Source organism: Panulirus ornatus, chromosome 72 (assembly GCF_036320965.1).
Source record: "Panulirus ornatus isolate Po-2019 chromosome 72, ASM3632096v1, whole genome shotgun sequence".
Taxonomy (NCBI): Eukaryota; Metazoa; Arthropoda; class Malacostraca; order Decapoda; family Palinuridae; genus Panulirus; species Panulirus ornatus.
Window position 1 is genome coordinate 15,207,136 of NC_092295.1, and position 25,990 is coordinate 15,233,125.

Genomic DNA, 25,990 nt, shown 5'->3' on the forward strand with positions numbered 1-25,990 from the left:
ATTTAATAAGAGAAGAAAACAATGATATTTCTTTTGGTCAAGGGTTTTTTTTATGACGGGAAGTGCATACTCCAATCAATACAATGGCCTTTAATTGCCCGATATGTTTAAAACTTGAGCATTTGTTTAGGGGTTGCTATTTTTTTAACTATATTTAAGATGCTGTGTCTAGCGGGGGGAGCCCCTTTACCAGTCTCGGAGTATGTTATATTACACTTTTGCAGGTATCTGCAAACACCCCGCAGAAATTTTGGCGGGGTTTTTGTTTTAAGGGACTTTCTTAGTATTTGCTTTTGCTGAGGCTTCATTTACATCAAAGGTTTAGGGAAGCTGGAAAGTAACATAAAGCGATCATTAAATGGGAGCTTAAGATATTTTTTTTTTCAGTGAAAGTCTATGATATTTTAAGTTGGACCCCAGTGGAATGAATTTTCAAACTTACATTAACTTTGGATGCTTTTAAAAGTAATGCCCTAAGGATTTTTTTTATGGAATGATGTTTGCTAACTGTGTATGTTAAGCTGAAAAATATTGACATCAGAAAAAAAACTTTGGTGATTTTCTGTATATGCCAAACGTAATCATGTTTCCAGCCCTAGGGATCATGTAATGTAAAAATGAAAACACAATTGTTTCCACTTACACAGTAAATTTGTTAGGTACTAAAATTTTTAAAGGGGGAGAAATGTTTGTAAATTTCGTTTAATTGGCAAACACAAGACATCATTAGATACCTAAACCAGATTCCTTTAAAAGGGAAAAAGATACCCCTTGGTAATCTTGTTATATAAAAATTAAAATTATAGATTACTTAATACTATTTACACGGGGTTATCCAACGTCATCCCAAATTTCTGAGCATATATTCTCAATAAGCTGAAATACACAGTTTTATGTAATCTTTCAATTCAAAAAACATTTTCTGAGACAGGTAAATCAGACAACCCAAAGGCATCAACTAGATAATTAAGATATCTTTCAACTTTAAACCCAAGGGTGGAAATATCAGACTTCTTGTTTGATATTAAATCACCCTGGTTTTTTTTTCAAGATTGTTAATAAATTCTACATTGTCTGATATTAGATTTTGTGAGTTTTACCAACGAACGCGCTTGATTAAAAAAACTAATGATTTTGTAACTTAACGTGATTGAGCACCACTGAACTCACTATAGGTGATCATAAACAGAAGGGATTTATTTTGAATGAATGTATTTTATGGATGATAAACATACGTTTAACTAAGTAGAAATCCCAGACGTTTTCATCTGACTTCAAAAACAACTGAAGTTGTTGTTGATAGGTTATGTGTCTCATCAAAAGATCTTTATTATTGTCTCTTCTTTACCATTTAGTTATGGATTAACACATGAGCCAAATATTTTCCCAGCAAGACCCATAGTGAGTTAATTACTCTAAATGAGCTTTAACATTCCCAATCGATTTTAACTTACAATTCAAAGTTAACACTGCAACTGACCTGTTAACATGATCACTCGACTTTAAAATATTGTTCCTCTTCGCTAACATTGCAACTAACAAAAACTTTGCTTGTTAAAATACTGTATTCTGTTCGACGTTAACACTCCCACTTGATGTTAACACTCCCACTTGACGTTAACACTGCCACTTGATGTTAACACTCCCACTTGACGTTAACACTGCCACTTGATGTTAACACTCCCACTTGACGTTAACACTGCCACTTGACGTTACCACTGCCACTTGACGTTACCACTGCCACTTGACGTTAACACTGCCACTTGACGTTACCACTGCCACTTGACGTTAACACTGCCACTTGACGTTAACACTCCCACTTGACGTTAAAACTGTTACTCGACGCTGCTAGAATACCATTAGAGCCTAACATTCTTACTAAGAGTTAACATTACCATTGGACGCTGCTAATATTGGCACTGGACGTGTTAACATTGCCGCTAATACTGTGATGCAGTTGGGTTAACATGTAAGTGTTGGCGCTGCAGGAGACGACATCGAGGCGACGGTGAACGCGACCTGTGACATGGTGGACGCGGCCATTGACGCCGGGGAAGCTCCTCACATCGTGCTGGACGCCACCAACACCGGCATGATCTCGGAGACCGTCAAGAGCTTCACCAAAGCCCTCGCACTACCCACCTTCGCCGCCTCCTACGGCCAGGAGGGAGACATCAGGTAGTGCTCATCACGACCCTCTGTTGAGAGAGAGAGAGAGAGAGAGAGAGAGAGAGAGAGAGAGAGAGAGAGAGAGAGAGAGAGAGAGAGAGAGAGAGAGAGAGAGAGAGAGAGAGAGAGAGAGAGAGAGAGAGAGGTGATCGGAATATTGCAAACACATTATTATCATTAATCTTTACATTGTGTGTGTGTGTGTGTGTGTTTGTGTGTGTGTGTGTGTTTGTGTGTGTGTGTGTGTTTGTGTGTGTGTGTGTGTGTGTGTGTGTGTGTGTGTGTGTGTTTGTGTGTGTGTGTGTGTGTGTGTGTGTGTGTGTGTGTGTGTGTGTGTGTGTGTGTGTGTGTGTGTGTGTGTGTGGGAAAGAGTCTCCATAATCTAGATCATTCATCATACAGTTGAAGAACAAGTGAAGTATCGACCAGTCAAGCTGTGTCATCCTCACAAACATGGATGACATAAACACAGGAAGTATTGGGCAAAACTGAGTCATTAGATTTGATCAGAACCAACAACCTTAGTGTGTAGACAGTCATCATGAGGCGGGAAGATAGTGTTAACCCGGGAGTGTAGACAGTCATCATGAGGCGGGAAGATAGTGTTAACCCGGGAGTGTAGACAGTCATCATGAGGCGGGAAGATAGTGCTAACCCGGGAGTACATCTTGGTCAGGGAGTGGAGGGACCTGACGGAGGAGGAGGAGAAGTTCCTGGTGCAGCTGATGCCTCCGGGGGACATCATCGTCCAGGCCATCAGAGACATCGTCCGTACCCAGAACATCACCAACGCTGGCATCATCTATGACGACACGTTTGGTGAGTGCCGTGCCCACCACACCTGCACCACACCTGCATCACACCTGCATCACACCTGTACCATAACTGAACCACACCTGCACCATGCCTGCACCACACCTGTACCATAACTGAACCACACCTGCACCACACCTGTACCATAACTGAACCACACCTGCACCATGCCTGCACCACACCTGTACCATAACTGAACCACACCTGCACCATGCCTGCACCACACCTGTACCATAACTGAACCACACCTGCACCATGCCTGCACCACACCTGTACCATAACTGAACCACACCTGCACCACACCTGCACCACACCTGCACCATGCCTGCACCACACCTGCACCACACCTGCACCACACCTGTACCATAACTGAACCACACCTGCACCACACTTACACCACACCTGCACCATACCTGCACTACACCTGCCCCACACCTGCACCATACCTGCCCCACATCTGCAACATACCTGCACCACACCCCCGCCCCACACCTGCCCCACACACACCCCGCCCCTGCACCACCCCTGCACCATACCTGCACCACACCTGAACCATATCTGCATCACACCTGCTCTGTACCTGCACCACACCTGCACCACACCTGCTCCACACCTGCACCACACCTGCACCGTACCTGCCCTACACCTGCACCACACCTGCACCACACATGCACCACACCTGACCATACCTGCATCACACCCCCCGCCCCACACCTGCACCACACCCGCCGCACACTTGCACCACACCTGCACCGTACCTGCCCCACACCTGACCCACACCTGTGCCACACCTGACCCACACCTGCCTCACACCTGCCCAACACCTGCCCCACACCTGCACCACACCTGCCCCATACCTGCCCCACACCTGCATCATACCTGCCACACACTTGTTTCATACCTGCACCACACCTGCTCCATACCTGCCCCACACCTGCATCATACCTACCGCACATCTGCACCACACCTGCACCATACCTTCCCCACACCTGCACCACACCTGCCCCACACCTGCACCATACCTACACTACACCCGCAACACACCTGAACCAGACCCGCACCACACCTGCACCATACCTGTACCATACCTGCTATATACCTGCATCAAACCCCCGCCCCACACCTACACTACGCCCACCCCACACCTGCACCACACCTGCCCCACACCTGCCCCACACCTGCACCACACCTACTCCATACCTGTCCCACACCTGCACCATGCCTGCCACATAACTACACCATACCCACGCCCCACACCAGCACCATACCTGCCCCACACCTACACCACACCCGCCCCACACCTACACCATACCTGCCCCACACCTGCACCACACCTGAACCACACCTGCTCCATACCTGCCCCATACCTGCACCATACCTGCACCAAACCTGCATCACACCCGCCCCACACCTACACCGCACCCGCCCCACACCTGCACTATACCTGCCCCAAACCTGCGCCACACCCGCCCCACACCTACACCACACCCGCCCCACATCCTGCACCATACCTGCCCCACACCTGCACCACATCCGCCCCACACCTGCACCACACCCGCCCCACACCTGCACCACACCCGCCCCACACCTACACCGTGCCCGCCCCACACATACACCACACCTGCCCTACACCTGCTCCATGCCTGCCCTATACCTGCACCACACTCGCCCCACACCTGCACCATAACTGCCCCATACCTACACCACACCCGCCCCACACCTGCACCACACCCACCCCACGCCTGCACCATACCTGCAACATGCCTACCCTATACCTACACCACACCCGCCCCACACCTACACCACACCCGCCCCACACCTACACCATACTCGCCCTACACCTGCATCATACCTTCCCCACACCTGCACCATACCTGCCCCACACCTACGCCACACCCGCCTCACACCTATACTACACCTACACCACACACGCCCTACGCCTGCACCATACCTGCCCCACACTTGCATCACACCCGACCCACACCTGCTCCATACCTGCCACATACCTGCACCACACCCGCCCCACACCTGCACCACACCTACACCACACACGCCTCACACCTGCACCGCACCTGCCCCACACCTACACACCCACCCCACACCTGCACCACACCTATACCACAACCGCCCCACACCTGCACCATACCTGCCCCACACCTACACCACACCCGCCCCACACCTGCACAACACCAGCCCCACATGTGCACCACACCTGCGCTATACCAGCCCCATACTTGTGCCATACCTGCTCCACACCTGTACATAAGTCACTGCAGCAACACTTGTCCTGCCTCTCTCCTGGTCACTGTTACTTCCCTGCTAAACCTCTGTGTCTCTTGCAGTGATGGAGCACAAGTACAAGTCACTGCTCCAAAACTTGTCCCGTCTCTCTCCTGGTCACTGTTACTTCCATGCTAAACCTCTGTCTCTCTTGCAGTGATGGAGCACAAGTACAAGTCACTGCTGCAAAACTTGCCCTGCCGACACATCTTGACTATGGTGGAAGCCAGGGAGATGGACCTACGGAAGCAGATGAAGCGGCTCAAGGTAAGCCGGACACCCACTGCTCACCTACTGCCGGACACCCACTGCTCACCTACTGCCGGACACCCACTGTCCACTTACTGCCGGACACACATTGTCCACTTACTGCCGGACATCCACTGCTCACCTACTGCCGGACACCCACTGCTCACCTACTGCCGGACACCCACTGTTCACCTACTGCCGAACACCCACTGCTCACCTACTGCCGGACACTCACTGCTCACCTGCTGTGGGACACCCACTGCTCACCTACTGACAGACACTCACTGCCCACCTACTGCCGGACACACACTGTCCACTTACTGCCGGACATCCACTGCTCACCTACTGCCGGACATCCACTGCTCACCTACTGCCGGACACCCACTGCCCACCTACTGCCGGACATCCGGTGCTCACCTACTACCGGACACCTACTGCTCACCTACTGCCGGACACACACTGTCCACTTGCTGCCGGACATCCACTGCTCACCTACTGCCGGACACCCACTGCTTACCTACTGCCGGACACCCACTGCTCACCTACTGCCGGACACCCACTGCTCACCTACTGCCGGACACACATTGTCCACTTACTGCCGGACATCCACTGCTCACCTACTGCCGGATACCCACTGCTCACCTACTGCCGGACACCCACTGATCACCTGCTGCCGGACACCTACTGGTCATCTACTGCCGGACACTCACTGCTCACCTACTGCCGGACATCCACTGCTCACCTACTGCCGGATACCCACTGCCCACCTACTGCCGGACATCCGCTGCTCACCTACTGCCGGACACCCACTGCTCACCTACTGCCGGACACCCACAGCCCACCTACTGCCGGACACCCACTGCCACCTACTACCGGACATTCACTGCTCACCTACTTCCGGACACCCACTGCCCACCTACTGCCGGACACCCACTGCTCACCTACTGACAGACACCCACTGCCCACCGAATGCCAGACATCCACTGACCACCTACTGCCGGACACTCACTGCCCACCTACTGCTGTATACCCGCTGCTCGCCTACTGCCGGAAATCCGCTGCTCACCTACTGCCGGACACCCACTGCCCACTTACTGCCGGACGCCCACTGCTCACCAACTGCCGGACACCACTGCCCACTTACTGCCGGACGCCCACTGCTCACCTAGTGACGGACACTCACTGCCCACCTACTGCCGGACACCCACTGCCTACCTCCTGCTAGAGATATAACCCCCACACACACCCACAGCTACACAGCCACTGTTCAACAACTGCCGGACGTCCACAACCCACATCCTGCAGACACATTCTCCTACCACCCATCTATTACCTGGCTGGACATGTAAGAACCTGTGATAAGGGGACTAACATGGTAGACAGAGCAGAGAATTGATTGCTAACGTCTTACATGTACATATCATATATATATATATATATATATATATATATATATATATATATATATATATATATATATATATATATATATATATATATATATATATATATATATATATATATATATATATATATATATATATATATATATATATATATATATATATATATATATATATATATATATATATATATATATATATATATATATATATATATATATATATATATATATATATATATATATATATATATATATTTTTTTTTTTTTTTTTTTTTTTTTTTTTTTTTTTTTATACTTTGTCGCTGTCTCCCGCGTTTGCGAGGTAGCGCAAGGAAACAGACGAAAGAAATGGCCCAACCCCCCCCCCCCATACACATGTACATACACACGTCCACACACGCAAATATACATACCTACACAGCTTTCCATGGTTTACCCCAGACGCTTCACATGCCTTGCTTCAATCCACTGACAGCACGTCAACCCCTGTATACCACATGACTCCAATTCACTCTATTTCTTGCCCTCCTTTCACCCTCCTGCATGTTCAGGCCCCGATCACACAAAATCTTTTTCACTCCATCTTTCCACCTCCAATTTGGTCTCCCTCTTCTCCTCGTTCCCACCACCTCCGACACATATATCCTCTTGGTCAATCTCTCCTCACTCATTCTCTCCATGTGACCAAACCATTTCAAAACACCCTCTTCTGCTCTCTCAACCATGCTCTTTTTATTTCCACACATCTCTCTTACCCTTACGTTACTTACTCGATCAAACCACCTCACACCACACATTGTCCTCAAACATCTCATTTCCAGCACATCCATCCTCCTGCGCACATCTCTATCCATAGCCCACGCCTCGCAACCATACAACATTGTTGGAACCACTATTCCCTCAAACATACCCATTTTTGCTTTCCGAGATAGTGTTCTCGACTTCCACACATTTTTCAAGGCTCCCAAAATTTTCGCCCCCTCCCCCACCCTATGATCCACTTCCGCTTCCATGGTTCCATCCGCTGACAGATCCACTCCCAGATATCTAAAACACTTCACTTCCTCCAGTTTTTCTCCATTCAAACTCACCTCCCAATTGACTTGACCCTCACCCCTACTGTACCTAATAACCTTGCTCTTATTCACATTTACTCTCAACTTTCTTCTTCCACACACTTTACCAAACTCAGTCACCAGCTTCTGCAGTTTCTCACATGAATCAGCCACCAGCGCTGTATCATCAGCGAACAACAACTGACTCACTTCCCAAGCTCTCTCATCCCCAACAGACTTCATATATATATATATATATATATATATATATATATATGCAAGTGAGTGGGAGATGTATAAAAGAAAGATACAGGGAGTCAAGAGAAAGGTGCAAGAGGTGAAAAAAAGGGCAAATGAGAGTTGGAGTGAGAGAGTATCATTAAATTTTAGGGAGAATAAAAAGATGTTCTGGAAGGAGGTAAATAAAGTGCGTAAGACAAGGGAGCAAATGGGAACTTCAGTGAAGGGCGCAAATGGGGAGGTGATAACAAGTAGTGGCGATGTGAGAAGGAGATGGAGTGAGTATTTTGAAGGTTTGTTGAATCTGTTTGATGATAGAGTGGCAGATATAGGATGTTTTGGTCGAGGTGGTGTGCAAAGTGAGAGGGTTAGGGAAAATGATTTGGTAAGCAGAGAAGAGGTAGTAAAAGCTTTGCGGAAGATGAAAGCCGGCAAGGCAGCAGGTTTGGATGGTATTGCAGTGAAATTTATTAAAAAAGGGGGTGACTGTATTGTTGACTGGTTGGTAAGGTTATTTAATGTATGTATGACTCATGGTGAGGTGCCTGAGGATTGGCGGAATGCGTGCATAGTGCCATTGTACAAAGGAAAAGGGGATAAGAGTGAGTGCTCAAATTACAGAGGTATAAGTTTGTTGAGTATTCCTGGTAAATTATATGGGAGGGTATTGATTGAGAGGGTGAAGGCATGTACAGAGCATCAGATTGGGGAAGAGCAGTGTGGTTTCAGAAGTGGTAGAGGATGTGTGGATCAGGTGTTTGCTTTGAAGAATGTATGTGAGAAATACTTAGAAAAGCAAATGGATTTGTATGTAGCATTTATGGATCTGGAGAAGGCATATGATAGAGTTGATAGAGATGCTCTGTGGAAGGTATTAAGAATATATTGTGTGGGAGGCAAGTTGTTAGAAGCAGTGAAAAGTTTTTATCGAGGATGTAAGGCATGTGTACGTGTAGGAAGAGAGGAAAATTGGTTCACAGTGAATGTAGGTTTGCGGCAGGGGTGTGTGATGTCTCCATGGTTGTTTAATTTGTTTATGGATGGGGTTGTTAGGGAGGTGAATGCAAGAGTTTTGGAAAGAGGGGCAAGTATGAAGTCTGTTGGGGATGAGAGAGCTTGGGAAGTGAGTCAGTTGTTGTTCGCTGATGATACAGCGCTGGTGGCTGATTCATGTGAGAAACTGCAGAAGCTGGTGACTGAGTTTGGTAAAGTGTGTGAAAGAAGAAAGTTAAGAGTAAATGTGAATAAGAGCAAGGTTATTAGGTACAGTAGGGTAGAGGGTCAAGTCAATTGGGAGGTGAGTTTGAATGGAGAAAAACTGGAGGAAGTGAAGTGTTTTAGATATCTGGGAGTGGATCTGGCAGCGGATGGAACCATGGAAGCGGAAGTGGATCATAGGGTGGGGGAGGGGGCGAAAATTCTGGGAGCCTTGAAGAATGTGTGGAAGTCGAGAACATTATCTCGGAAAGCAAAAATGGGTATGTTTGAAGGAATAGTAGTTCCAACAATGTTGTATGGTTGCGAGGCGTGGGCTATGGATAGAGTTGTGCGCAGGAGGATGGATGTGCTGGAAATGAGATGTTTGAGGACAATGTGTGGTGTGAGGTGGTTTGATCGAGTAAGTAACGTAATGGTAAGAGAGATGTGTGGAAATAAAAAGAGCGTGTTTGAGAGAGCAGAAGAGGGTGTTTTGAAATGGTTTGGGCACATGGAGAGAATGAGTGAGGAAAGATTGACCAAGAGGATATATGTGTCAGAGGTGGAGGGAACGAGGATAAGAGGGAGACCAAATTGGAGGTGGAAAGATGGAGTGAAAAAGATTTTGTGTGATCGGGGCCTGAACATGCAGGAGGGTGAAAGGAGGGCAAGGAATAGAGTGAATTGGAGCGATGTGGTATACCGGGGTTGACGTGCTGTCAGTGGATGGAATCAAGGCATGTGAAGCATCTGGGGTAAACCATGGAAAGCTGTCTAGGTATGTGTATTTGCGTGTGTGGACGTATGTATATACATGTGTATGGGGGTGGGTTGGGCCATTTCTTTCGTCTGTTTCCTTGCGCTACCTCGCAAACGCGGGAGACAGCGACAGAGAAAAATATATATATATATATATATATATACATATATATATATATATATATATATATATATATATATATATATATATATATATATATATATATATATATATATATATTTTTTTTTTTTTTTTTTTGCCGCTGTCTCCCGCGTTTGCGAGGTAGCGCAAGGAAACAGACGAAAGAAATGGCCCAACCCACCCCCATACACATGTATATACATACGTCCACACACGCAAATATACATACCTACACAGCTTTCCATGGTTTACCCCAGACGCTTCACATGCCCTGATTCAATCCACTGACAGCACGTCAACCCCGGTATACCACATCGATCCAATTCACTCTATTCCTTGCCCTCCTTTCACCTTCCTGCATGTTCAGGCCCCGATCACACAAAATCTTTTTCACTCCATCTTTCCACCTCCAATTTGGTCTCCCACTTCTCCTCGTTCCCTCCACCTCCGACACATATATCCTCTTGGTCAATCTTTCCTCACTCATTCTCTCCATGTGCCCAAACCATTTCAAAACACCTTCTTCTGCTCTCTCAACCACGCTCTTTTTATTTCCACACATCTCTCTTAACCTTACGTTACTTACTCGATCAAACCACCTCACACCACACATTGTCCTCAGACATCTCATTTCCAGCATATCCATCCTCCTGCGCACAACTCTATCCATAGTCCGCGCCTCGCAACCATACAACATTGTTGGAACCACTATTCCTTCAAACATACCCATTTTTGCTTTCCGAGATGATGTTCTCGACTTCCACACATTCTTCAAGGCTCCCAGGATTTTCGCCCCCTCCCCCACCCTATGATCCACTTCCGCTTCCATGGTTCCATCCGCTGCCAAATCCACTCCCAGATATCTAAAACACTTTACTTCCTCCAGTTTTTCTCCATTCAAACTTACCTCCCAATTGACTTGACCCTCAACCCTACTGTACCTAATAACCTTGCTCTTATTCACATTTACTCTTAACTTTCTTCTTTCACACACTTTACCAAACTCAGTCACCAGCTTCTGCAGTTTCTCACATGAATCAGCCACCAGCGCTGTATCATTAGCGAACAACAACTGACTCACTTCTCAAGCTCTCTCATCCACAACAGACTTCATACTTGCCCCTCTTTCCAAAACTCTTGCATTCACCTCCTTAACAACCCCATCCATAAACAAATTAAACAACCATTGAGACATCACACACCTCTGCCGCAAACCTACATTCACTGAGAACCAATCACTTTCCTCCCTTCCTACACGTACACATGCCTTACATCCTCAATAAAAACTTTTCACTGCTTCTAACAACTTGCCTCCCACACCATATATTCTTAATACCTTCCACAGAGCATCTCTATCAACTCTATCATATGCCTTCTCCAGATCCATAAATGCTACATACAAATCCATTTGCTTTTCTAAGTATTTCTTACATACATTTTTCAAAGCAAACACCTGATCCACACATCCTCTACCACATATATATATATGTAAATATATATATATACATATATATATATATGGTGACTGAGTTTTGTAAAGTGTGTGAAAGAAGAAAGTTAAGAGTAAATGTGAATAAGAGCAAGGTTATTAGGTACAGTAGGGTTGAGGGTCAAGTCAATTGGGAGGTAAGTTTGAATGGAGAAAAACTGGAGGAAGTAAAGTGTTTTAGATATCTGGGAGTGGATTTGGCAGCGGATGGAACCATGGAAGCGGAAGTGGATCATAGGGTGGGGGAGGGGGTGAAAATCCTGGGAGCCTTGAAGAATGTGTGGAAGTCGAGAACATTATCTCGGAAAGCAAAAATGGGTATGTTTGAAGGAATAGTGGTTCCAACAATGTTGTATGGTTGCGAGGCGTGGGCTATGGATAGAGTTGTGCGCAGGAGGATGGATGTGCTGGAAATGAGATGTTTGAGGACAATGTGTGGTGTGAGGTGGTTTGATCGAGTAAGTAACGTAAGGGTAAGAGAGATGTGTGGAAGTAAAAAGAGCGTGGTTGAGAGAGCAGAAGAGGGTGTTTTGAAATGGTTTGGGCACATGGAGAGAGTGAGTGAGGAAAGATTGACCAAGAGGATATATGTGTCAGAGGTGGAGGGAACGAGGAGAAGTGGGAGACCAAATTGGAGGTGGAAAGATGGAGTGAAAATGATTTTGTGTGATCGGGGCCTGAACATGCAGGAGGGTGAAAGGAGGGCAAGGAATAGAGTGAATTGGATCGATGTGGTATACCAGGTTTGACGTGCTGTCAGTGGATTGAATCAGGTCATGTGAAGCATCTGGGGTAAACCATGGAAAGCTGTGTAGGTATGTATATTTGCATGTGTGGACGTATGTATATACATGTGTATCGGGGTGGGTTGGGCCATTTCTTTCATCTGTTTCCTTGCGCTACCTCTCAAACGCGGGAGACAGCGATAAAGCAAAATATATATATATATATATATATATATATATATATATATATATATATGTATATATATATATATGTATATATATATATATATATATATATATATATATATATATATATATATATATATATATATATATATATATATATATGTGTGTATATATGTATATATATATATATATATATATATATATATATATATATATATATATATATATATATATGTGTATGTGTAAATATATATATATATATATAGGTACAGTAGGGTTGAGGGTCAAGTCAATTGGGAGGTGAGTTTGAATGGAGAAAAACTGGAGGAAGTGAAGTGTTTTAGATATCTGGGAGTGGATCTGGCAGCAGATGGAACCATGGAAGCGGAAGTGGATCATAGGGTGGGGGAGGGGGCGAAAATTCTGGGAGCCTTGAAGAATGTGTGGAAGTCGAGAACATTATCTCGGAAAGCAAAAATGGGTATGTTTGAAGGAATAGTGGTTCCAACAATGTTGTATGGTTGCGAGGCGTGGGCTATGGATAGAGTTGTGCGCAGGAGGATGGATGTGCTGGAAATGAGATGTTTGAGGACAATGTGTGGTGTGAGGTGGTTTGATCGAGTAAGTAACGTAAGGGTAAGAGAGATGTGTGGAAATAAAAAGAGCGTGGTTGAGAGAGCAGAAGAGGGTGTTTTGAAATGGTTTGGTCACATGGAGAGAATGAGTGAGGAAAGATTGACCAAGAGGATATATGTGTCGGAGGTGGAGGGAACAAGGAGAAGAGGGAGACCAAATTGGAGGTGGAAAGATGGAGTGAAAAAGATTTTGTGTGATCGGGGCCTGAACATGCAGGAGGGTGAAAGGAGGGCAAGGAATAGAGTGAATTGGAGCGATGTGGTATACCGGGGTTGACGTGCTGTCAGTGGATTGAATCAAGGCATGTGAAGCGTCCGGGGTAAACCATGGAAAGCTGTGTAGCTATGTATATTTGCGTGTGTGGACGTATGTATATACATGTGTATGGGGGTGGGTTGGGCCATTTCTTTCGTCTGTTTCCTTGCGCTACCTCGCAAACGCGGGAGACAGTGGCAAAAAAAAAAAAAAAAAATACATATATATATATATATATATATATATATATATATATATATATATATATATATATATATATATGTATATATATATATATATATATTATCCCTGGGGATAGGGGAGAAAGAATACTTCCCACGTATTCCCTGCGTGTCGTAGAAGGCGACTAAAAGGGAAGGGAGCGGGAGGCTGGAAATCCTCCCCTCTCGTTTTTTTTTTTTTCTCCAAAGAAGGAACAGAGAAGGGGGCCAGGTGAGGATATTCCCTCAAAGGCCCAGTCCTCTGTTCTTAGCGCTACCTCGCTAATGCGGGAAATGACGAATAGTATGAAAAAAAAAAAAAAAAAAAAAAATATATATATATATATATATATATATATATATATATATATATATATATATATATATATATATATATATATATATATCCCATTTTAGAAAGTTGAAAATACAAGGAGGGGAGGATTTCTGGCCCCCCGCTCCCGTCCCCTCTAGTCGCCTCCCATAAATTATATGGGAGGGTATTGATTGAGAGGGTGAAGGCATGTACAGAGCATCAGATTGGGGAAGAGCAGTGTGGTTTCAGAAGTGGTAGAGGATGTGTGGATCAGGTGTTTGCTTTGAAGAATGTATGTGAGAAATACTTAGAAAAGCAAATGGATTTGTATGTAGCATTTATGGATCTGGAGAAGGCATATGATAGAGTTGATAGAGATGCTTTGTGGAAGTTATTAAGAATATATGGTGTGAGGGGCAAGTTGTTAGAAGCAGTGAAAAGTTTTTATCGAGGATGTAAGGCATGTGTATGTGTAGGAAGAGAGGAAAGTGATTGGTTCTCAGTGAATGTAGGTTTGCGGCAGGGGTGTGTGATGTCTCCATGGTTGTTTAATTTGTTTATGGATGGGGTTGTTAGGGAGGTGAATGCAAGAGTTTTGGAAAGAGGGGCAAGTATGAAGTCTGTTGGGGATGAGAGAGCTTGGGAAGTGAGTCAGTTGTTGTTCGCTGATGATACAGCGCTGGTGGCTGATTCATGTGAGAAACTGCAGAAGCTGGTGACTGAGTTTGGTAAAGTGTGTGAAAGAAGAAAGTTAAGAGTAAATGTGAATAAGAGCAAGGTTATTAGGTACAGTAGGGTTGAGGGTCAAGTCAATTGGGAGGTAAGTTTGAATGGAAAAAAACTGGAGGAAGTAAAGTGTTTTAGATATCTGGGAGTGGATCTGGCAGCGGATGAAACCATGGAGCGGAAGTGAATCATAGGGTGGGGGAGGGGGCGAAAATCCTGGGAGCCTTGAAGAATGTGTGGAAGTCGAGAACATTATCTCGGAAAGCAAAAATGGGTATGTTTGAAGGAATAGTGGTTCCAACAATGTTGTATGGTTGCGAGGCGTGGGCTATGGATAGAGTTGTGCGCAGGAGGGTGGATGTGCTGGAAATGAGATGTTTGAGGACAATGGGTGGTGTGAAGTGGTTTGATCGAGTAAGTAATGTAAGGATAATAGAGATGTGTGGAAATAAAAAGAGCGTGTTTGAGAAAGCAGAAGAGGGTGTTTTGAAATGGTTTGGTCACATGGAGAGAATGAGTGAGGAAAGATTGACCAAGAGCATATATGTGTCGGAGGTGGAAGGAGCGAGGAGAAGTGGGAGACCAAATTGGAGGTTGAAATATGGAGTGAAAAAGATTTTGTGTGATCGGGGCCTGAACATGCAGGAGGGTGAAAGGCGGGCAAGGAATAGAGTGAATTGGATCGATGTGATATACCGGGGTTGACGTGCTGTCAGTGGATTGAATCAGGGCATGTGAGGCGTCTGGGGTAAGCCATGGAAAGTTTTGTGGGGCCTGGATGTGGAAAGGGAGCTGTGGTTTCGGGCATTATTGCATGACAGCTAGAGACTGAGTGTGAACGAATGAGGCCTCTGTTGTCTTTTCCTAGTGCTACCTCGCACACATGAGGGGGGAGGGGGATGGTATTCCATGTGTGGCGAGGTGGCGATGGGAATGAATAAAGGCAGACAGTGTGAATTGTGTGCATGGGTATATATGTATGTGTCTGTGTGTGTATATATATGTGTACATTGAGATGTATAGGTATGTATATTTGCGTGTGTGGACGTGTATGTATATACATTGTGTATGGGGGTAGGTTGGGCCATTTCTTTCGTCTGTTTCCAAAAGAAGGAACAGAGAAGAGGTCCAGGTGAGGATATTCCCTCAAAGGCCCAGTCCTCTGTTCTTAACGCTACCTCGCTATCGCGGGAAATAGCGAATAGTATGAAAAAAAAAAAAAATATATATATATATATATATATATATATATATATATATATATATATATATATATATATATATATATATATATATATATATATAGGGGATAGGGGATGAAGAATACTTCCCACGTATTCCCTGCGTGTCGTAGAAGGCGACTAAAAGGGAAGGGAGCGGGAGGCTGGAAATCCTCCCCTCTCGTTTTTTTTTTTTTCTTTTTTCTAATTTTCCAAAAGAAGGAACAGAGGGGGGCCAGGTGAGGATATTCCACAAAGGCCCAGTCCTCTGTTCTTAACGCTACCTCGCTAATGAGGGAAATGGCGGTTAGTTTAAAAGAAAAAAAAGAATATTGGAAAGGATCACAATTTTGTGCGTGATCTAGATAGTCCTATGAGTTCACGGGAAATGAAACACGATAAGTTCCTAAGTGCACTTTCGTGCAATTATCACATAATCAGGAGAGACATAAGAGAGAAATATAAGTCAGTTGATATACAACGAAGAGACGAACCTAGGACGCCATTTGGTAAATATTTGATTGTCCAAGACAGACAACGAGCGTTCATAAACTTATCATTTTACAAATTTTATCAACGATAAAGTTATCTAATTGATATAGACCATCACTAATATTAAGGTTACAATTCTTTGTGTATTTGATAATAGAAGATTCAGTGATATTTCTCGTGGTAAAAGAGTTGATAACCGAGATGGCATTACTTCAGTCAGTGCAATGATCATAGTTTTTAACGTGATTAAACAAGGCATTTGATCCTTGTCCCGTTCTTATACTATATTTATGTTGCTTAAATCTAACAGAAAGATCCTTACCAGTTTGCCCAACATAAAACTTATAATTTCTGCATGGCACATTATAGATGCATACAGGAGAATTTTCTGGTGAGTTCCTGATTAAGATATTCTTTATAGTATTATTGTTGCTGAAGGCAACATTTACATTAAAGGAAACAAGTTTAAGTTTAGCATATACAGAAAACCTACCAATATATGCTCATATATCCATTTTTACTCATCTCAACATGACAGAATATCTTAACGAAGAATTCACCAGCAAATTCTCTTGGGTGCATCTTTAAAGTGCCATGCAGAAATTATGATAAGTTTTATTTTGGGCAGACAGGTACGAATCTTTCTGTTAGGCTTAAGCAACATAAATATAGTATAAGAACGGGACAAGAATCAAATGCCTTGTTTAATCACGTTAAAAACTATGATCATTGTATTGACTGGAGCAATGCCATCTCGGTTATCAACTGTAACTCTATTGCCACGAAAAAATCATTGAATCTTCTATCATTAGATACATAAAGAATTATAAACTTGATATTAGTGATGGTCTATACAAATTAGATAACTTTATTGTTGATAAAATTTGTAAAATGATAAGTTTATGAACGCTCGTTGTCTGTCTTGGACAATCGCATGTTTACTAAATGGTGTCCTAGCTTCGTCTTTTCGTTGTAGATCAACTAACTTATATTTCTCTCCTGTGTCTCCCTTGATGATGTGATTATTACACGAAAGTGCACTTCGGAACTTACCGTGTTTCATTTTACTCGTGGACTCAGGAAAAAATATATATATTTATTTTTTTTATCTATTTTTCTTTATCGCTGTCTCCCGCGTTAGCGAGGTAGCGCAAGGAAACAAACGAAAGAATGGCCCAACCCACCCACATGCACATGTATATACATACACGTCCACACACGCACACATACATGACAATACATCTCAACGCATACATATATATACACACATATACATAACTATACATCTCAACGTATACATATATAGACACACACATAACATATACATATATACACATGTACATAATTCATACTGTCTGCCTTTATTCATTTCCATCGCCACCCAGCCACACATGAAATAACAACCTCCTCCCCACGCATGTGTGCGAGGTAGCGCTAGGAAAAGACAACAAAGGCCACATTCGTTCACACTCAGTCTCTAGCTGTCATATGATAATGCACTGAAACCACAGCTCCCTTTCCACATCCAGGCCCCACAGAACTTTCCATGGTTTACCTCAGACGCTTCACATGCCCTCGTTCAATCCACTGACAGCACGTCGACCCCGGTATACCACATCGTTCCAATTCACTCTATTTCTTTCACGCCTTTCACCCTCCTGCATGTTCATTCCCCGATCACTCAAAATCTTCTTCACTCTATCTTTCCACCTCCAATTTGGTCTCCCACTTCTCCTTGCTCCCTCCACTTCTGACACATATATCCTCTTGGTCAATCTTTCCTCACTCATTCTCTCCATGTGACCAACCAATTTCAAAACACCCTCTTCTGCTCTCTCAACCACACTCTTTTTATTACCACACATCTCTCTTACCCTATTATTACTTACTCGATCAAATCACCTCACACCACTTATTGTCCTGAAACATCTCATTTCCAGCACATCCACCCTCCTCTGTACAAATCTATCTATAGCCCACGCCTCGCAACCATATAACACTGTTGGAACCGCTATTCCTTCAAACATACCCATTTTTGCTTTACGGGATAATGTTCTCGACTTCCACACATTCTTCAACGCTTCAGAACTTTTGCCCCCTGCCCCACCCTATGATTGACTTCCGCTTCCATGGTTCCACCCGCTGCCAGATCCACTCCCAGATATCTAAAACACATCACTTCCTCCAGTTTTTCTCCATTCAAACTTACCTCCCAGTTGACTTGTCCCTCAACCCTTCTGTACCTAATAACCTTGCTCTTACTCACATTTACTCTCAGCTTTCTTTTTTCACACACTTTACCAAACTCAGTCACCGGCTTCTGCAGTTTCTCACATGAATCAGCCACCAGCGCTGTATCATCAGCGAAGAACAACTGACTCACTTCCCAAGCTCTCTCATCCACAACAGACTGCATACTTGCCCCTCTCTCCAAAACTCTTGCATTCACCTCCGAAACAACCCGATCCATAAACAAATTAACCAACCATGGAGACATCACACATCCCTGCCGCAAACCAACATTCACTGAGAACCAATCACTTTTCTCTCTTCCTGCACGTACACATGCCTTACATCCTCGATAAAAACTTTTCACTGCTTCTAACAACTTGCCTCCCACGCCATATATTCTCAAAACCTTCCACAGAGCATCTCTATCAACTCTATCATATGCCTTCTCTAGATCCATAAATGCTACATACAAAGCCATCAGCTTTTCTAAGTATTTCTCACATACATTCTTCAAAGCAAACACCTGATCCACACAACCTCTACCACTTCTGAAACCACACTGCTCTTCCCCAATCTGATGCCCTGTACATGCCTTCACCCTCTCAATCAATACCCTCCCATATAATTTCCCAGGAATCCTCATCAAACCTATACCTCTGTAATTTGAGCACTCACTTTTATCCCCTTTGCCTTTGTACAAAGGCACTATGCAAGCATTTCTCCAATCCTCAGGCACCTCAACATGAGCCATACATACATTAGATAACCTTACCAACCAGTCAACAATACAGTCACCCTTTTTTTTTTAAATAAATTCCACTGCAATACCATCCAAACCCGCTGCCTTGCCGGCTTTCATCTTCCGCAAAGCTTTTACTACCTCTTCTCTGTTTACCAAATCATTTTCCTAACCCTCTCACTTTGCACACCACCTCGACCAAAACACCCTATATCTGCCACTCTATCATCAAACACATTCAACAAACCTTCAAAATACTCCCTCCATTTGCCCACATCACCACTACTTATTATCACCTCCCCATTAGCTCCCTTCACTGAAGTTCCTATTTGTTCTCTTGTCTTACGGACTTTATTTACCTCCTTCCAAAACATCTTATTCTCCCTAAAATTTAATGATACTCTCTCACTCCAACTCTTATTTGCCCTCTTTTTCACCCCTTGCACCTTTCTCTTGACCTCCTGCCTGTTTCTTTTATACATCTCCCAGTCATTTGCATTACTTCCTTGCAAAAATTGTCCAAATGCCTCTCTCTTCTCTTTCACTAATAATCTTACTTCTTCATCCCACCACTCACTACCCTTTCTTATCTGCCCACCTCCCACGCTTCTCATGCCACAAGCATCTTTTGCGCAAGCCATCACTGCTTCCCTAAATACATATATATATATATATATATATATATATATATATATATATATATATATATATATATATATATATATATATATATATATATATATATATATATGTTGAAATGGTTTGATCACATGGAGAGAATGAGTTTAAAAAGATTGACAAAGAGAATATATCGGTCAGAGGTGCAGGGAACAAGAAGTGGGAGACCAAATTGGAGGTGGAGAGATAGAGTGCAAAGATTTTGAGCGATCGAGGCCTGAACATACAGGCGGGTGAAAGGCGTGCAAGGAATAGAATGAATTGGAACGATGTGTTATACTGGGGTCGACGTGCTGGCAACTAATTGAACCAGGGCATATGGCGCGTCTGGGGTAAACCCTGGAAAGTTTTTTGAGGCTTGGATGTGGAAAGGGAGCTGTGGTTTCGGTGCATTACACATGGCAGCTAGAGACTGAGTGTGAACGAATGTGGCGTTTGTTGTCTTTTCCTATCGCCACCTCGTGGAGAGAGAGAGAGAGAGAGAGAGAGAGAGAGAGAGAGAGAGAGAGAGAGAGAGAGAGAGAGAGAGAGAGAGAGAGGAGGGGGGGGTTGCCTGGGCCATTCTTTTGTGTGTTTCCTTGCGCTACTTCGTGTGGTACATGATCCAGGGAATTGTATTACCATGACTGGCACCAGTGTACGTGGTGTCTTGCTTGTGGGACATGCCTGGCACCTAGTGTCAGTCCAGCTTGGAGACACTACACTTCCATCCTGGTGTATCACAACACAATATGTTCACTAGATTATACTGACAGTCTCTATGTAGCGACCTAGGATATCTTAGTCACTGTCTCTGTAGTTTATACTGTGACCAGGGAAATCTTACTTACGGTCTCTACAGTTTATATAGAGACCAACAACATCTTATTTACGGTCTCTACAGTTTATATAGAGACCAACAACATCTTATTTACGGTCTCTACAGTTTATATAGAGACCAACAACATCTTATTTACGGTCTCTGCAGTTTATATAGAGACCAACGATATCTTATTTACGGTCTCTGCAGTTTATATAGAGACCAACGATATCTTCCTTACCGTCTCTGTAGTTACTACAGCCAGTACATGACTGCTCTACCTTGCAGGATGCAGACATTGTTAACTACTTCGCCGTGGGCAGCCAGGAGACCATCAGCAGGATCCTGGACGCCGCCACAGCTAACGATCTCTTCGGCAGGAAGTACGCATGGTACGCCCTCTCCAAGGTAAGCTCTCTCTCTCTCTGCCTGAGCTGCAGCCCCTCGCCGGCCACACCATCTGTCTGGTAAGTTTTAGCTCAGGTAACCCAGCGCCTTCCCTGTGCTACACCATCTGAGGTATGTCGTCTCCATCGTAGTACATCTTTAAAGTATACTATTGCTGAATGTTGTCCACTTTTAGTTACGTCCATCGTAAGGTTCGTCCAGTGTAAGGTTCGTCCACTGTGAGGTACGTCTACTCTAAGGTTCGTCACTGTAAGGTTCGTCACTGTAAGGTTCGTCCACTGTAAGGTTCGTCCACTCTAAGGTACGTCCACTCTAAGGTTCGTCCACTGTAAGGTTCGTCCACTCTAAGGTACGTCCACTCTAAGGTTCGTCACTGTAAGGTACGTCCACTGTAAGGCTCGTCCACCGTAAGGTTCGTCCACTGTGAGGTACGTCCACTGTAAGGTTCGTCCACTGTAAGGTTCGTCCACTCTAAGGTACGTCCACTCTAAGGTTCGTCCACTGTAAGGTATGTCCACTGTAAGGCTCGTCCACCGTAAGGTTCGTCCACTGTGAGGTACGTCCACTCTAAGGTTCGTCAACTGTAAGGTTCGTCTACTGTAAGGTTTGTTCACTCTAAAGTTCGTTCATTCTAAGGTTCGTCACTGTAAGGCTCATTCACTGTAGGGTTCGTCCACTGTAAGGTTCGTCCACTGTAAGGTTCGTCCGCTCTAAATTTCGTCCACTGTAAGGTACATCCACTCTGAGATTCGTCCACTGTAAGGTTCGTCCACTGCAAGGTTCGTCCACTGTAAGGTACGTCTACTCTAAGGTTCGTCCACTGTAAGCTTCGGCCACTGTAAGGTTGGTCCACTCTAAAGTTCGTCCACTCTAAGGTTCGTCCACTGTAAGGTTTGTCCACTTTAAGGTTCATTCACTGTAAGGTTCGTCCACTGTAAGGTTCGTCCATTGTAAGGTTCGTCCACTGTAAGGTTTGTCCACTTTAAGGTTCATTCACTGTAAGGTTCGTCCACTGTAAGGTTCGTCCACTGTAAGGTTCATCCACTGCAAGGTTCGTCCACTGTAAGGTTCGTCCACTGTGAGGTACGCCTACTCTAAGGTTCGTCCACTGTGAGGTACGTCTACTCTAAGGTTCGTCCACTCTAAGGTTCGTCCACTGTAAGTTACGTCCACTGTAAGGTTCGTCCATTGTAAGGTTCGTCCACTGTAAGGTTCGTCCACTCTATAAAGTTCGTCCACTTTAAAGTTCGTCCCCTGTAAAGTTCGTCCACTGCAAGGTTCGTCCACTGTAAGGTATGTCCACTGTAAGGTTCGTCCACTGTAAGGTTCGTCTACTGCAAGGTTCGTCCACTTTAAAGTTCGTCCATTCTAAGGTTCGTCCACTGTAAGGTTCATCCACTGCAAGGTTCATTCACTGTAAGGTTCGTCCACTGTAAGGTTCGTCCACTCTAAGGTTCGTCCACTCTAAAGTTCGTCCTCTGTAAGGTACATTTACTCTAAGATTCGTCCACTGTAAGGTTCGTCCACTGCAAGGTTCGTCCACTGTAAGGTACGTCCACTCTAAGGTTCGTCCACTGTAAGGTTCGGCCACTGTAAGGTTCGTCCATTCTAAAGTTCGTCCACTCTAAGGCTCGTCCACTGTAAGGTTTGTCCACTGTAAGGTTCATTCACTGTAAGGCTCGTCCACTGTAAGGTTCGTCCACTGTAAGGTTCGTCCACTGCAAGGTTCGTCCACTCTAAGGTACGTCCACTCTAAGGTTCGTTCACTGTAAGGTTCGTCCACTGTAAGGTTCGTCCACTGCAAGGTCCGTCCACTGTAAGGTTCGTCCACTGTAAGGCTCGTCCACTGTAAGGTACGTCCACTGTAAGGTTCGTCCACTGTAAGGTTAGTCCACTCTAAGGCTCGTCCACTCTAAAGTTCGTCCACTGTAAGGTTCGTCCACTGTAAGGTTCGTCCACTCTAGAGCTCTTCCACTGAAAAGTTCGTCCACTCTAAAGTTCGTCCACTGCAAGGTTCGTCCACTGTAAGGTATGTCCACTGTAAGGTTAGTCCACTCTAAGGTTCGTCCACTCTAAAGTTCGTCCACTGTAAGGTTCGTCCACTGTAAGGTTCGTTCACTCTAAAGTTCGTCCATTCTAAGGTTCGTCCACTGTAATATTCTTTCACTGTAGGGTTCGTCCACTGTAAGGTTCGTCCACTCTAAGGTTCGTCCACTCTAAATTTCGTCCACTGTAAGGTACATCCACTCTGAGATTCGTCCACTGTAAGGTTCGTCCACTGCAAGGTTCGTCCACTGTAAGGTACGTCCACTCTAAGGTTCGTCCACTCTAAATTTCGTCCACTGTAAGGTACATCTACTCTGAGATTCGTCCACTGTAAGGTTCGTCCACTGCAAGGTTCGTCCACTGTAAGGTACGTCCACTCTAAGTTTCGTCCACTCTAAATTTCGTCCACTGTAAGGTACATCCACTCTGAGATTCGTCCACTGTAAGGTTCGTCCACTGCAAGGTTCGTCCACTGTAAGGTACGTCCACTCTAAGGCTCGTCCACTGTGAGGTACGTCCACTGTAAGGTTCGTCCACTGCAAGGTTCGTCCACTGTAAGGTTCGTCCACTCTAAGGCTCGTCCACTGTGAGGTTCGTCCACTGTAAGGCTCGTCCACTGTGAGGTTCGTGCACTCTGTGTTCCCTCAGCTGCTGTGATGGTTTTCCTGAAGCTATACCTAGCTATGGTCATGTCATTTTCGTTGACCATATCACCTCAGGTTTGTGTGTCAAGAGCAATGGAAAGACTTCAAAATTGCCCATGTAAGATCGGGATTTTTTTCGTGACTGTCAGTCGTGATCACCAACATTACATGCAGTGTTGAATGCGACCTCAAAATCAATTTGTCTGTGATGTATCTTACCAATCTTTTCTCCAACTACAACATTATCAACCAGATCTTCATTTGTAGTTAGAACTAAATCTAATATATTCGCGTCACGTGTAGCTTTCTCGACTAATTGGATTAGGACACTATCAAAATATTTAGGTAGAGTCCACGGCCGGAGCTACTGAAGAGGGATTTTCCCCATTTAATACCTGTATGTTAAAATCATTTAATACCTGTATGTTAGAATCATTTAATATCAGTATGTTAAAATCATTTAATACCTGTATGTTAAAATCATTTAATACCTGTATGTTAAAATTACTTGATATCAGTATGTTAGAATCATTTAATACCTGTATGTTGAAATCACTTGATATCAGTATGTTAAAATCCTTTAATACCTGTATGTTGAAATCACTTGATATCAGTATGTTAAAATCCTTTAATACCTGTATGTTAAGATAATTTAATACCTGTATGTTAAGATAATCTATTACCCGTTTGTTAAAATCTCCTGATATGATTGAGTCTTGCTCATTACAATATTCTGCTAACTGCTGCTAACTGATGCTGACTGATGCTAACTGATGCTAAAATCTTTTGTCTACAACTGGTGTCTGTGACAGTGGCCTATACACAACATTTTAAACAGCTCCAACAGTTATCACAACGGGATTTAAATGATTTTTAACAAGGATCAGGAGGCCACCTCCCACTTTGTTTACCAGTCACTATTAAACAGAATGTAGCTTGGATCTGAGTATTGGCTGAGGAAATCTCTGTTGCTGTTATCTAAACAAGATTGGGAAATAGCGATCATATTTTCCTCTAACGCTGTTGTCACTATCGAGACTTTATTTCATCTACTGCCAGCGTTGACATGCAACACTCGCACCTCCCACTTCATTCAGGTGTTGTTGTCCTTCATAATACTGCAGGTACAAATGCTGCCACAACTTTATGATCTCAACTCCTTCCTGAAAACAGAGATTCACTCATCCTACTTGATATAACTCTTCATACTTGATATATCTCATCATGCTTAATGTATGTCATTATACTTGTTATATCTCATCATGCTAGATGGTCTCATATTGAATATATCACATCATGTTTGATGTATCTCATCATACCAGATATATCTCATCATTCTACATAAATATCATCACGCTTGATATATCTCATCATACTAGATATATCTCATTATACTGGATATATCTCATCATATCTTTTAAGTTGAGGCTCCTGTCACGCACAGATATTCGCATCAAGACCGGACCTTAGCTGAGATATAGAGGGAAATATGGAGTGGGGAAAAGACTAGACAAGGGAAAGTATTGACTTCTCCAGGACGTGAATTTTTTTTTTTCTAGAATGTGCACCAGGTAGTAGTTACTGGGAAAGACATGAGAAGGTAGAGAGTTCCAAAGCCCCGAGGTACAGAGAGAGAAACAGTAATCAAAACGGCCCACCCTTGAACTGCCTGCTCAGTAATCATGTGACGCAGCAGCTTGCTGAGTATTGCGTGGCCTAGCTGGTGGTGGGGGGCACACAAGCAGCCAGCTCTCGGGAGCAAAAACCAGAGTAATACCTATAAAAGAAAGTGAATCAATATTGCGGCGTAGGACAAGAGGATCAAGTTTGGATGTTAACCCGGGAGAATTTATAAGGCGGACCGCTTTC

General features: G+C 44.1%; 1 protein-coding gene across 3 annotated transcripts in view; it reads left to right on the forward strand.

The window, feature by feature from the left end:
* Positions 1–25,990, forward strand: part of Ir25a (ionotropic receptor 25a) — a 154,951-nt gene that overhangs the window by 55,225 nt on the left and 73,736 nt on the right. For all 3 annotated transcript variants that reach the window (XM_071660599.1, XM_071660600.1, XM_071660601.1), the window contains 4 exons: positions 1,989–2,178; positions 2,846–2,988; positions 5,420–5,529; positions 21,312–21,431. In XM_071660599.1, the coding sequence (XP_071516700.1) occupies positions 1,989–2,178; positions 2,846–2,988; positions 5,420–5,529; positions 21,312–21,431 (563 nt within the window). The remainder of the gene's footprint in view (positions 1–1,988; positions 2,179–2,845; positions 2,989–5,419; positions 5,530–21,311; positions 21,432–25,990) is intronic.